This window comes from Orycteropus afer, unplaced genomic scaffold (assembly GCF_000298275.1).
Source record: "Orycteropus afer afer isolate SDZICR_OR568_19922 unplaced genomic scaffold, OryAfe1.0 scaffold00006, whole genome shotgun sequence".
NCBI lineage: Eukaryota > Metazoa > Chordata > Mammalia > Tubulidentata > Orycteropodidae > Orycteropus > Orycteropus afer.
In genome coordinates this window covers 30,258,479-30,273,833 of record NW_006921593.1, presented here as the reverse complement: position 1 = coordinate 30,273,833, position 15,355 = coordinate 30,258,479, and the positions used below count along the sequence as shown (strand labels likewise).

General features: G+C 43.7%; 1 protein-coding gene across 1 annotated transcript in view; it reads right to left on the bottom strand.

Moving 5' to 3' along the window:
• Window positions 1-443: 443 nt before the first annotated feature.
• The window catches only part of PID1 (phosphotyrosine interaction domain containing 1), a 152,313-nt gene continuing 137,401 nt past the window's right edge, over window positions 444-15,355 (bottom strand). Inside the window, exon 2 of the mRNA XM_007942171.2 lies at window positions 444-920. Within this exon, the coding sequence (XP_007940362.1) occupies window positions 444-920 (477 nt within the window). The remainder of the gene's footprint in view (window positions 921-15,355) is intronic.

The window sequence follows — 15,355 nt, the reverse complement described above, 5'->3', positions numbered from 1 at the left end:
CCTCCACACCAGCGTCAGTATCTCCACCTTCCCATGAGGGATCCCTCAGATGCATCTAACATTCTTGCTGGGTTTCATAAGGCAAATTGGAGCAATTCATCAAATGGCAGCCATAGAGTATTTGCCTGAGCATGGTGAAAGTAGGCATGGAGATTTCCCACAAGGAGACACTGGGAAATAAGGAAAAAAAGAAGAAGAGCATCTAGAACCTTCCTCCCCATCCACAAGCCCACCCTCCTCACAGTCACAGCAGCAGCAGGTTTCAATGCAACGTAATTAATGATACATTTCTTTAGATTTAGAATTGCTCTTCTGTATTTAAAAAGCGTCAGCCAAGGGTTTGGCAGTCTTTTCATCACAAATTTGAATCATTGATTGATTACTCATCTATCATCTTGAATTCCTTGACCAATGCTGCCTCCACTGAAGCACCTTAAGTTCATTCAGCCATCATCAGATTCCAATTCCTGGGACACCTCTTTGGAGGAGCTGTTCCTGTGGATCCGGCCATCACTCTTCATACTATGGAAAGTCTTCTTGAAGGCCTCCATCATGGCATGGGCCAGCTTCTTGGCCTCGAGCTTGCTCTCACACTCGACAGCGTGGCAGTCCATCTGGTATGATAGGTCATCGTTAATCTCCCTGTACACCCAGGCGAAGATGTTGGGGCTCACGGTGTGGTCGGCTGTGCAGTAGGCAATACGGGCCACCTGAAATGTATCCATGTGGACAGTGGCCTCACCTTTGTGGTCGAGGTGATGGAGCCACACTTGGAAGGGGCGGATTTCCAGGAGAGCATTGGCTGGGAAGACGTCTTCTCGGGCTAGTGTGTGCTTCTTCCAGAGCTCAATGACTGGCTTTTCTGTACAGCCAGACAAAAACTGCATGCCTGTGGTAGAAACTTTACCCAGATAGGTAACCTGCAGAGGGAAGAGAGGAAAAAAAATGGGAAAGGTCAAAAGCAGGTTCTTTGTTCTAGCTGATTAATAAATAACCCTTTATCACTGAATCAATTCTAAGTCATAGCAAGCCTATGGGACAGAGTAGAACTGCCTGATAGGGCTTCCAAGGCTGTAATATTTACAGAAGCAGAATGGCATGTCTTTCTCCCACAGAACAGCTGGTGGGTTCAAAGTGCCCACCTTTCGGTTAGCAGCTGAGTGCTTTAACCACTGCACCAGAGCTAGATTAAGTGAGTGGAAGTTCTCAGACAGTCATACTGGGAGGTGAAATGGCTTCCCTTCTGCTCCCTAAACAGAGACTGTTATCAGAAATTCAACCTGTTCTCCCTAAAAAGCTGCCCAATGGCCAAATGCATTTAAATTCTTTAAATAGAGTTGGATTTTTCTTTTTTTAAATCTAATTTCCAGAAAACTACTGTCCCTCTCCACACACCTCCTTTTTAACTCAAAATAGAATTACTAATCAGGATCTTTTACATAAATTGGCATTTCTTTAATTTCACAAAGAAAGTCACTCAAACTGTATTTTCAATCAATCAGTCAACCATAGAATTTAATGATAGCAGTCAAAAGGATGCTATATCAGAAAAACAACACTTATTAAACTTCTCTCCTAGACTGGTTCTTTTTCCAAATCTCTCAATATTTGATTTCACACAGGCTGTTTGCTTCTAGCAAATGCCAAAGATGTAAAAATTATTCTATATAAATTATAGCCTAAAGCATGATTATTTTCCTTCCAAAGATAACTTCCAAAGATTTAATATAAATATATATATAAAGACAACTCCCAAATATTTATATATATATATATATATATGTGTGTGTGTGTGTGTGTGTGTGTGTGTGTGTGTGTATGTATATGTATACATATACATATATATATATATATCTCCAAACTCACTGCTGTGGAGTCAGCCTGTGAACCACCCCTGTAAGTCAAGCAGCTGATCCACACTGTCCCAGCACAGTGCCAAGGCTGGGCCAAGTGGCTCCACCCCTTTTGGCCCCACCCCTGAAGGCTGCCCTGCTGCTCCTCCCTTCTCCCATTGGCCAAGGCAGAGACCTTCCCTCTCCCATTGGCCAAGGTGAGCTCCTCTTCCCTGCCCAATAGCAGTCAGCTTCTCCTCTCTGCCCAGTAGTGAACACTTGGTCTGCTCACCTCACCCTCATCGGTGGGTGGTGAGCTACTGCATTGGGTAATGAGTGACACCAACCCTAGTGATGCCACTGCCTTGGCGGTCCCTCCCCTATGGCACTACCATACCTGTGGAGCCTGGAGTCTTTTGGTGTCACCCCCTTTGACAGTGTCAGAGGTGTGACCCACACCCTTTACTTCACTAGCGATGCCACTTTAACCTCCTGGTAAAGATCCAGTGCTTTACATTCTAGACACATTGACTGGGAACCTGTTATGCACAGAGGCAGTGTACCAGGAGGGCGTAGGGAGGAGGTGAAGATGAGGCGGACAGAAACCAATAGGAAGGAAGTTACTGGGCATTTGTTCAGGACACAATCTTTGAGGCAGGGGAGGCTGAGATTTAAAGCTCAGATCCACAGTTTACCAGGTGAGAGGTTCCGGACAAACTTCTCACCCCTTGTATGTGCACACACGCAACGATGTGAACAATACTGCAGGGCAGAGGAGTATAGCAGACTAACACAGGTGATCAGCAGAGAGGGGACGCTGCCCTGCCAAGGGAAAGCCTCAGGGACGGGATTCATTTGATTTCAAGGCACCTAGAAGCCCAGCAGGTCAAGGTGTTGAAGAGGAGGAAGTAGCAACGGCAAGGGCTGCCATAGGGAAATCCCATTGCTTGGGCCATCAGTCCATTTTGGCCTGGCCACTCATGAGGCCATGGCTTAAGACAGTCCTAGAGAAAAGGCAGAAAGTCCATGACTGCTGGATAAAAGAGGCTTAACTAATGGCAAACAAAGACCTGGCGGCTGACTGTTAAAGGTTAGCAGTTCAAATCCACCCCACAGTTCTGCAGGAGAAAGACCTAGTGATCTGCCCCTGTAAAGATTACAACCTAGACAACCCTATGGAGAAGGGCTACTGTATCACATGGGGTGACCATGACTTGGAATCAACTCAAGAGCACCCAACAACAACAACGGGAAACCATGGGCATTGGCAATGATGTGGAGAAAGTGGAGCCCTCGTCCACTCCTGGTAGGATTGTAAAAGGGTACAGCCACTGTGGAAAACAGTTTGGCGGCTCCTCAAAAACTTAAATAGAGAATTAGCATACGACCCAGCAATTCCACTCATAGCTATATACCCCCAAAGAACTGAAATTAGGAACACAAATGGGTACTCGTGCACCAATGTTCACTGCGGCACCATTCACAATAGCCAAGAGGTGGAAACAGTCTAAATGTCCATCAGCTCATGAATGGACAAACAAAATGTGGTACATATAGACACTGGAATATTACTCAGCCATACAGAGAAATGAAGTCCCAATCCATGCTACAACATGGATGAGCTTGAAAACATTATGCCAAGCAAAATAAGGACATATGCTGTGTCATACCATGTATATGAAATGTCTAGAACAGACAGATGTAGACAGACCAAAGTATGTTAGTGGTTACCAGGGATGGGCAGGATGGAAAGAAAGACTCAATGCTTAGGTGGCACTGATTTTCTGTTAAAGAAGACAAAAAATTGGGGAATGGATAAGGGTAATGGCTGAGTAACATGATGAGTATAATTAATGTCACTGGGATGTACGTCAAGACCATTGAAACATCAAACGTTTTGTTACATATATATTTATCGCCCTGCATGCCTTAATATTCCTATAACAGAAAACCACAAATGAGTGGTTTTAAAGAACAGGAGTTTATTTTCTCATAGTTTAGGTGGTTAGAAGTCCAAGGAGAGCAACCAGTTGAACAGCTTACTGTCATTGTGGGATGGAGTCAGACAACAAAGGCAGCCTGGGGCAATGGTCCACACTATGAACTTTCTTAAAAATACTTACTGAAAAATGCACTGTTTATGGACTTTAGGAGACTCTCCCTTTTTTTTTTGACACCTGTATAATGCTATTAAGCTTCTTCATTTTTCAATTGAGATGAAACTCCAATAACATAAAGTAAATCATTTGAGTCATGTACAGTTTAGTGACATTTAGAATATTCAGTGCTATGCAATCATCACCTCTTTCTGGCTCCAAAATATTTTCATCCCCCCAAGGGAAACTGCAGATCCACGCCCCACTGTGCCTCCTCCCCGTCGCTGGCAACCACTAATCTGCTTCCTGTCTCCATGGACTTGTCTATTCTGCACATTTCATATAAATGGAGTCATATAATCTGGGACCTTTGGTGTCTGGCTCTTGCACTCAGCATCATGCTTTGGAGGTTCATCCATGTTGTCGTATGGATCAGGACTTCATTCTTCTGTGTGGTTCTTTTACTTCTGGACTAACTGGGTGGGGCAAGTAGTTCAGACGCTCAGCTTCTAACCAAAAGTTTGGAGGGTTGAGTCTTCCCAGAGGTGACTCAGAAGAAAGGCCCAGTGATCTACTTCCACAAAAAGTCACCCATTGGAAACCCTGTGGAGCACAGTTCTCCTCTGACACCCAGAGAACCACCATGAGTCGGAGTTGATTTGAGCACAACTGGTTAACTGCTAATGTTTGTGTTACACTTTACAGTGAAAGGCACTCTTGTCTCCCCTGGATCACTGACCCCCTCAACAATGTGAGTCAGGATGGAGTATTATCTCATGCCCATCTTTAAAGACTAGACTCTCAGGTCCAGGGCACAGATGTAACCCAGGATCACCTACACCATTATGTGGTAGCTTTGGGAAACAAAGTTTACACAGCTAAGTGCCGGGATTTCGGCAACATTTTGATGACTTATAAGAAAAACAGAACAGTGGAGACAGCCTGAAAAGAAACCTGCAGAATTCCTGGACTAGTTTGCTATTTGGCAAAAGTCATTTCCTTCTGATTTCATTTTCAATCATTTATTCATCATTTCCATCTTTAGCCTGGAAGAGTAACAGTGGCTTTATACGGGCACTGTGGATATGCTGGGCCCTCCCAAAGCATGCAGAGTCCTGCCGTGTCTGGTGCTACTGTAATGACATGATCTTTCAGTCAGTGTACACCATTAAAAAGAAATATGCTATAACTGCAGGAAATAAGAATCAGAGATCCTCTAAAATTCTCAGGTAAAATATATTTGTTTTCCAAACTCAAAAAAATATATCATCTATTTAAACATAAAAGCAGAGGAAACAAAACTATTAATCTATAGAACTCCAGGCTTTTGGCATCTTTTCAAAAGGTTTAGGTAAAAAAAAGAAACATAAACGTGTCCTACCAGTACTAATCCAGAATATTACATTAGCTTCATCTTGCAAAATATTACTCCACCTTTGAAGGCAGGAGAGTTAAAAGTGGATTACGTGACTACTCTTCTCGGCTGTGATGTTGGCAAGAGCCAGCAGTCACACTGAGGGTTTGCTGGGGGCACCCACAAATTATTATCTCTAGATGGGGACTGGCCACAGCATCCAGGGTGGACAGACAAGCCCATCTTCTGATTACAGAATTAGCCAACAGGTACCTCAACTTCCAGGGAATGGCCAGTTCTCTAATGACCAGCAGCTCCACCCCACTGCCTGAAAGTTCTAGAGTCCGTCCATCCCAGGCCTTGGCTTGGCTCTTTGCCAAACATTTTGGATTAAAATTAGCTGACCTGCTCAAACCTTGCTCAACAGTCCCAGAAAGAAACTCATGTCTGGTACCTGCAGGGTCTAGTTGACACAACACATGAGTCAGAGGGTCTAACTGATGCCATGAGATGAATCTTGAGAAATCAGCTCCATTCTATTTCCTTGTTTCCTTACAGACTTGACAAAGCTGTCTGAGATTCCCATGAAATAATACAAATATAAAGATGTGCTATTTATGAGTTGGCAGTTCTTAGAGAGATACAGAAACAGAATGATCTGAACAGAGTTTCTCTGGAAAAGGAAAGCAGCATGATAAAATGATGGACCAAGATCGTCTCCCCTCAGCACGACCCCTTTAAATCACCCTGCTCTCATCCATATCCACAGTGGTCCATGTTCTGGAATCCTGCCCTATGTCCATACACCTTCCCTGACTAAGGCAATTACTGACTAGTGGCCATCAGAGTTGCTAATTGTCCCATTAAGTTATTAAGTTCTCCCAAGAAAACTTTGGCATGAAGCCATATGGTTAACTGTAAGTCACTGCAAAACACCATTTAGACTGGGGGGAAGGAAAAGAAGAATTTCCTTCTTTAAATGTGTATAGTTTAAGATGAATGTACCTCATGGTTCTGCTTTTCAAGGGAAATCAAGTAAAAGCTTTTTTTGAAAAAAAAAAATACAAAAAGATCTCCCATAGCAGAGAACCAGCTAACTGTGTGTTTGACTGTGAGATTTCTGTTAGTGACTGTGAGATTGCTATTGAGATAGTTCTAACTTAGGGTGACTCTATCTGTGCAGAGTAGAACAGCTCAATAGGTTGTTCGAGGCTCTGACCTTTTGGAACCAGTTTACTAGATCTGACTTCCAAAGCACCTCTGGGTGAGTTTGAACCACCAACCTTTTGGATGGCAGTCCAGTGTTTAACTATCTGCGCCACTCATGGAGTACTGCATGCAAGCGTGTCCTTGTACGTACAGGGCCCTGGACAGCACGCATCTCAAAAGGATGGAAACTCTGTAATATGGGGTGCTATCCCTGTATCCTTACCCATCAACTGAGTTTTAGGGATTGCTCTAGTTCTAGAGATCACTTCTTACCACAAGCTTCCTCACATGGGGGACTTTCTGCTTACACCCCCTGTGGACATGTCCCCCCATGAGTGAGAACACAGGACTCAATGTGCAAAACTGTCTTGGGAGTTGCTCCAGCAACATACCTAACCCCTGATGTCAGGTCTGGTTAATGAGATGTTATTGGGCCTATGAAAGAAGCAAATGTTTTCTAGATGAATAAGTCCCTTCTCAGCCTCATCCCAAAGGGCTGCAATCGTCCAGAGTCACAAACTGGACAGGAAAGACCAAAGCACTGAGTCCTGAACCCACCCATCTGTCCAAACGGGTAGATTTTTTTTTTTTTTTAAAGTGGTCACCACCCAGGTATTGGAACAAAGAGACTTGGAAGAGGACTACAGAGTCTTCAGGAGAAGTAACAACTAGTTCAGTGAATACTAGCATCTTTTCTATGGCTATGAAAAGAGACACTGGGCATGAATATTCGGAATGAATCATTTGGAGAGAAATAAACAGATAGAGCAAAAAATGAAAAGGTTTCCCCCATGTGTCACTCAGCAGCATAAGCTGATGCCTCAAACACAGACATTTGCGATGTGTGGAAACGGGCTTTGCCCAACCTTCACTGAAGCAATTATTTGAGAAGATTCATCGCTTATGAAAACAGATGGAGTGGGGTGGGGCCAAGGGGCCCGCCTGGGTGTCTGCGGCGTGAACAGCATCAGACCAGGGGAGACAAGTGTCCTCAAAATCTCTCCTCTGACCCAGGACTTTTCCAACAACACAGCCAGCTCTTCATTCACAAATCACCAGCCCCTGCTCATCTGTGGCAAAATCAGCTCAGGTTTTGTGACATTCCTCTTTCTGACCAAGCTGCACTGTTGCCTTCTCTTGGAAGCCAGTTCATATTCCATAATGGATAGAAAAGCCTCTTTTGAGTCCTTACTTGCCTAAGTCTAGATGGAATCATGAGATAGAAAGGGTAACAACCAAACCAAAACCAAACCTGCTGCCCTGAAGATGACTGTAAGTTACTGGCAGTGAATCTAGGCATTGCCCAGGAGAACTGCCCCGTGGGGTTTTCTTGGCTGTAATCTCAATGGAAACGGACCGTCAGACCTTTCTTCTCAAGTTCTGCTGAGTGGGTTTGAACCGCCAACCTTTACAGGGGCCGCAAACAAGAAGGTGAGATGAATAGCTTACCACTTAAGAACCCACACACCTGGTTTCCTGAGGATTCCCCCTCCTCCACGCTGGATAAACCAGATTCACAAACCCAGCTTTGGTCCAGTTTCCTGCAGGGTTATCTTGAGGATGATACATCAAGAACAAAGACTCTCTAGAGACCTTCCTTAGGATATAAAAGATCTTGCTGTTCTCTCATTATCTGTAGGAGGCTTCCTTCCTCACTGGATATAAAATAACAAGATATGAGCACCGGATGGAGAAAATCTTAACTGAAATCCTAATTGCCGTTGGGTTACAAGGCAGAAGGTGAGAAGGAAAATTGCTGCTCTTACCCTGGGGCCAGATACCCAGCCAAGCTCTTCTTCTCTCATGTTAATTTTGGAAGAGAATGCATTTTCTGAAAAGAATTGCAGAAAAGAATGAAATAGGGGGGTTTCTGACCCAGCCTGAACCTACCCTTCTTAAAGGATAAGCACTGCTCACAATGCAATCTATGAAGTGACAGTAAAATAGTTAAACTCAGGGAGATCTAGCAGAGTGGGAAGAGAAGACACACAAGGGTAACTGGAAGCCATTTCTAGCTCCCTAGGAATCAAGGTCGACGGCACATAACAACAACAACAACAGGAATCAAGGACAGCAGGAGCAACGCTACCAGCTGCTAACATGTACCGAGTGCTTACTTTATGCCAGGTACTGTGTTAAGTGCTTTACGCAGGTCATTAATCCTCATAGAAATTCTACAAGGTAGGTACTATTATTATTGGTCTGGTTTTATAGACTCGGCCACCACCCATCGGTCAAGTTTGTTGGACTGTGGTGGCTCATGTGTTGCTGCGATGCTGGAAGCTGTTCCACCAGCATTTCCAATACCAGAAGGGTCACCCAGGGTGGACAGGTTTCATGGAGCTTCCAGACTGAGAGAGATTAGGATCAAAGGCTGACAATCTGCTTCCACAGTAACAGCCAATGAAAACGCTATGGACCACAATGGTCCGCACCACTTGTTCACAGAGTCACCAATGAGCTGTGGGCTGATTCCACAACAGCTAACAGCAACTAAGAACCAGGCACTGTTGTAGGCACTGAGATATATAGTAGTGGACAAAATTAACAAAGCTCTTCTGATTCCTTAGGGCTTATGTTACAAGTACATGCTCAACATAAAGAACATTAACATAACACAGGTGAGGCAGGCTGTATAGAGGACTTGCAACAGTCTCTGTGAGTGCTTTCAGTGAACCAAGAAAAGTTTTCTTTGGTTCCAAGAGGTCTTTCCCCTCAGACAACTGGGAGAAATGCCTCCATTTAGAGTACTTTATCACATGAAGGTTCATTAGTCTTTGTACTATACTTCCTGTGGTGTGACTTCCTAAGAAGAGGCCGTGGTAGAAGACCAAGTAGTCTAGTCTGCCTCTTTGGAAGAGGTCTGTGGGAGACGACAGGAGTATGGGTGACTCGAGGCTGACTTTGCCTCCCAACCTGATGGACTGGTAGCTAGAATGTTGACAGTGACTCTACACTTGCCCTGAAGTGGGAAGATGGAGCATCCAGCGACACTTGACAGTGCGTTTCCACTCTCAGGATGTTACAAGCACATCCCACCAAGTCCCCTTGTGGACCTCTTGCAGTAAAATCATAAATGGTTTGAGGCTACTCAGCATCTCTTCCACTTTTCTCGGATCTCTTCTTTCTTTCCTTTGGAGATCTGAACAGCTAGTATTCTAGTGGTTAAACTCAAACTACTGATGATTATGTTGAAGTAAATGCATGATGATTCAAGAGTCAATCAAGGTTTATGGGTTTTTTAGAGCTAAAAGGGAACATCCAGGCCAACCTAGCTCCTTTGTTGCCAAGACAACTATGCTAAGAGTCAGAGAAATGAGGACACTTGCTCCAAACCACTCAACTGGTTCCTGAAAGAACAAGTTATACAAGTTACAAGTTACACTTGTTCCTGAAACAGGTCAGCCACTCCAGCACCAAGGCTCTTCCTACTCCAGTCTCTTTATCCAAGTAGGGTCTGGACCCCTTATTTTTTGTTTTTATGTCACCTTCCTCCCTTCTGGCCGTCTCTTCACATTTCCACACTGTGAGCAAGGTCTCGTCAGGGACATGGAAAAGCAAACACCTCACCAGGACCTGTGAAACACTCAGAAAGGGGCTTGAAGTCAGAGACAGTCAAACTGCCCTTTGCTTTAGATAGGTCTGCAAAGCCTGGGGATTTAAATTACAATGGTAGTTGCCAATCATTGAGAGAGGGAGGCATTCTGCATAGAGAATATTCAGATATCATGCTCCTAAAGAGTCAGAAATGGTGCTCTACAAAGCAAACAACTCTTCTTCAAAGAATAATTCCAAAGAGCAAATATTAAACATGTGCAAAGTTGGCCCCAGTCTGGCCCCTTGTGGGTCATATACCAACATGCCAGCTGACACGTGATACGGACTTACCAATGAAGCCAAATACCATGGCAGGTGGGATGTGCACATCTCTCAGCAAGGTGGCCTAGACTCAGCTCAGAGCAGACCTGAGAGGCCATTCTAGTTGCAGCAGCTCCAAGGTTCCACTTCTCAGGTCTTCAGGCTTCTGAGATTCAACCCAAAAAAGCCCAGAAGATTCTGAATCCAAACTGGGTTTTTCTCCAGCATGAGTCTTGGGTCCCATTCTGGGAAGCTGTTCTTTGGCAGGTCTACTCCACGGTAAGAATGCACCCAGTTGCCTGTGGCTAGACTGGAAAGAGGACTGGCTGATACCGTGTCCTGCAAGGTGACTCCTCCATGTCTTCTGCCTTAGGTCTGCTTGGTCCAGAGTGGTCTGCCAACCCGGGAGAGGCGGTGAGCCTGACTGCCTAAGCTAGGCCTGCCTCTCACTTCATCAGTATGTCTTTTGTATTCCCAAAGGGGATGATCCAGAAACACTTACAGAGAATTATTCTTGTTGTTATTATTTTTAATAGTAACAACAATGCTGATATTCCAAAGTACATATCCTTCCAGAGTACATATCTGTATTTGTTTACTGATATTTATTTCAGCAACTCTTCCAAGGTCAAGCATAGTTTTATTATTTAGCATTTTTTCCTAAGTATTTGTATGGGTTATGTTGATAGAATCTATAAAAATATTAATATAATTTTTACTAGGAGATACTTTTTATAACTATACAAATGCACATCACAAGGGACAGAAAGTGCATTTCCTATGACCCAATATCCATGAATAATTAGGTGCTATTTTTGAGGCTATGAGTCGGGGCCGACTCGACGGCACATAACAACAACAACATTTTTGAGACTACCGAAGAGATGAACATTGCTTCCGCTGTTAGAGTCCACATGTGTCTCACAATGGGTATTGGGAGACAGATTTATTTCTCTTATTCATATTATAACTTAGTTTCAATGAAGCAACGTAATTTGAGATTTTTTTTTCCCCCATCTTGTGCTTAACAAGCAGCCCCATGTGCAATTTGTCCTGTCAATTGGCTCTTGGATGTGTGAAATTTGGAAATATTGTCATTGTCACTGACAAAGACAGAAGTGATTTATCTAGAAGGCAGTGAAGTGTGTTTCTGAAGACAAAATCACTTAATAAAAATGACACCACACTGAAACCTGCATTCCCTTATCTGGTCCCTTCTGGTGAACTGGCCTAAGGATAGCATTCCACTCGGTTGTTCCACCCAGTGGCACAAGAACAATTTATTTCCTGACAAGTCTGATATCTCTCCTCCTGCTTCCTAATCAGCAGTGTACACTGAGAAGGGGCAGAAATTCATCAGAGCTCTCTCTCTAGTCCCCGAAATGTTCACAGTGAAAAATTCTCTAAAATAAATCAATACTGAGCACATTGCTTGAGAGTTATCCTGACAAATGGATGCAAGGGACAGACACAGTTCCAGGTAAAAATGCCACCGATTTTAGACCTGAAGACTGATGGGTTTGAACCACTCCCCAGAAGGAAGGTTGGGCAATCTACTTCCATAGTGATACCTCCTCGGAAACCCAAGGAGGGGTTGCTCTGAGTCAGACCTGACTTGATGACAGTGAGTTTGGTTTGGTTTTGGAGCACATTATCAATTCATTTTCCTTGGTGCACAACTCATTAGGAATGGGCCAGAGAAGGCACTAAACACATGGAACAAATAATGTTGAGACAACATTGGGTTGCAGGTAATAAAGAGACTACTGTATTGATGACAAATTGAGAGTTCTTCTAGTCTTCTAGACCAATGGGGGATGGAATCAAGAGAAGGGTAGGGGTTTAAGGAGGTCAACCCTGGAATACTCAGACATAACCATGGATGTGATGCTTGACTTCCAGGAATGATCTGGAAACAGGAAGCAAGAAGTGAACCAAGAAATAAGAGACCCTCTAACAACAACAACAACAACAACTCACTGCCATCGAGTCAGAGATCCTCTAAGAGGTGCCAAATTATAAAACCACCCCAAATAAGTGAAAGGTATACAACATGAAATGTTATTGATGGATGTGTAGACCAAGGGCCAAGTCAATGACTGTTGTTGTTGTTGTTAGGTGCCGTTGAGTCATCTCCGACTCTTAGCAACCCTATGCACAGCAGAATGAAACACTGCCCAGTCCTGAGCCAGCTCCATGATTCTTCCTATACTTGAGCCCATCACCACTGCCACCGTGTCAGTCCATCTTGTTGAGGGCCTTCCCTTCTTTTGTCGACCCTCCATCTTACCAACCATGATATCCTTCTCCAAGGAATGGTCCCTTCTGACAACATGACCAAAGTATGTGAGATGAAGTCTGGCCATTCTCACCTCCAAGGAGCATTCTGGCTGTACTTCCTCCAGGACAGACCTGTTAGTTCTTTTAGCAGTCCAGGTTACTTTCAGTATTCTTTGCCAACACCAAAGCTCAAAAGCATCAATTCTTCTTTGGTCTTCCTTATTTGTTGTTCAGCTCTCACATGCATATGAGGCTATATGTTTATAAATACAAAACAGCACAAGAAATACATCAAAGAAGGATAGAAAAGAAACAAGCTATGTAGAGAAGGAGGAGTGAATAGCCAAATAGCAGAGGCAGAATGTAACAGTCTATTAAGGCAGGTGGTTTGAGTTGGCATTATATCTCCAATCACACAGTCCTAGAACAACCAGCCAGCGTCCCTTTCTCAGCCCAGCCAGACTGTCTTAGTTTCTGAGTTCAGACACTGTATTATTCAATACTGATCCTTTTTTTTTTTTCTTCAATTTTTATTGTGATTGGCTGAGTGCTAGGCAGAAGGTGACATCCAATAATGAGTTTTTAAATGGATCAGTGAATAAATCAGTATCAAAAGGACAAAGAAGACACAGGGGTGGTGATAACAACTCAGCAGAGCAGTGTCTGGCCCCATTTCCCCAAATCTCACCAACTAGAACTTTTCTGTCATCTGAGAGGACAGTTGGTATACATTTAAGACCTCTCCCTCTCTCCCAACATCTTGAGATGGTGCCCAGCCTGAGATGTACTGACTACGAGGGCTCAGAAATAAACAAATAAACCACCACCACCACAACAAAACCTTGTTGTCGAGTTGATGCCAACTTATAGTGACTGTACAGGAAAGAGTAGATCTGCCTCATAGGGTTTCCAAGACTGTAAATCTTTACTAAGCAGACTGTCATATCTTTCTTATAGGGAGTGACTGGTGGGTTCGAAACATCAACCTTTCAGTTAGCAGCCAAGTGCTTTCTCCACTGTACCACCAGGGCTCCTTCCAGGGCCCGGAAGTAGTACAGCCTATATGACTCTTAAGGAAGAAATGAACATCTTTAAGTGGCAGGAAAAGCATATCCAGAGGAAACCCCTGACAGTGAACAGTGCTGGTTTATACGGATCAGACCTCTCTGCAATGGCAAACACAAACCCAGGGGGATTCCAGAAGGCTTTCCCAGGGGTACGGGACCATTCCTGGGAGTCCGTTGGTGGTACAAACTTAACACGCTTGGCTGCTACCCGAGAGGTTGGAGGTTTGGATGCATCCAGAGGTGCCTCGGAAGAAAGGTCTGGGGCTGGACTTCGGAAAAGTCGGCCATTGAGACCCCTCTGGAGCACAGCTCTGCTCTGACCCACACGAGAGGCCACAACTCTGGACTGACCTGATGGCATCTAGATGCTTTAAAGGCATGAACAGTTATAAAAATAAACTGGCTCCAGGTCCCCAACAACTAAAACTGAGTTGCCTGAGAATCAGCATCAAGCTGGTTCCCTCTGCAATCTGCAGTTTGTCTATTGCTCTTCTCTTACTTTATAAAACGAGGGTAAATCTCCCATCCACTCTGACTGTGGCTAGAGGATACTGCAGTGAGGACTGAAAACCTCCTGGATGCCAAACAAAGCCATACCGTATACCCATCATCAGCTCTTATGTCATCCACTGTTTTAAATATTTCTTTTAAAGGTGAAGTGAGATATTAGAAATGTGGTGTTTTGACTTGATGGCAATGAGTTTAGGGTTGCCGTAATTAAGATATACTGCAGAATGAGAGAGATGACAACTTTGTTTGAGTCTTCCATTTCCCAACTCTGGTCAAAAAGTGCCTAAGAAAAGAGCAGACCAGTAGAGAAAAAAAAAAAAGTACTGATGGGAGCAAGTGGTTATCTCCTGGGAAAACAAACAAACAAAAATCCATTTGAAGGCATTGAGCTTATTTATCTATCTTGTTTATTTCTCTTATTGAATGTAGCATGGACTGCTGTAAGAACGAGCCAATCTGTCTTGGAGCCAGAATGCTCCTTAGAAGCAAGAATGGCCAAACTTGACTCTCATACTTTGGTCACGTTAGGAGGAAAGACAAGTCCCTGGAGAAGGATATCATGTTGGACAAAATAGAGGATCAGTGAAAAAGAGGAAGACCCTCAATAAGATGGACAAGAGGGGCTCAAGCGTGGCATGGACTGTGAGGAAGCTCTAGGACCAGGCAGTGTTGCCTTCTGGGGTACACAGGGTAGCTATGTGTCAGAAGTGATTCAATGGCACCTAACAATAACATCTATTTGAGAATTAGGAGATTAAAAGATTTGTTCAAAGCACACTGGGGAAGGTCAATCTACTAGGAACCACTCCCTCAATGTTCACTGATCTCACGAACAATAAAGAAAGAATCTGCTGAGCTACTCCATCGTGTCAGTCTGTGTTGTGGTGCATATTCTGCAATATTTCCTAGGGGAAGATGAAGCAAAACGTTTCACATCGTTTTCTAATAATTAATATTATATCTTCCAATAAAAGAAACATCTGTTTGAGAAAACTCAGTGTTTTATACTTTTTTGAAACTTTATCAAACTCATAGGAGAATCTATAGATCACTCCAACACCTCAATAACAAAAAGACAAACAATCCAATTAAAAAATTGGCAGAAGACATGAATAGACACTTCACCAAGGAGGATATTCAAGCGGCCAA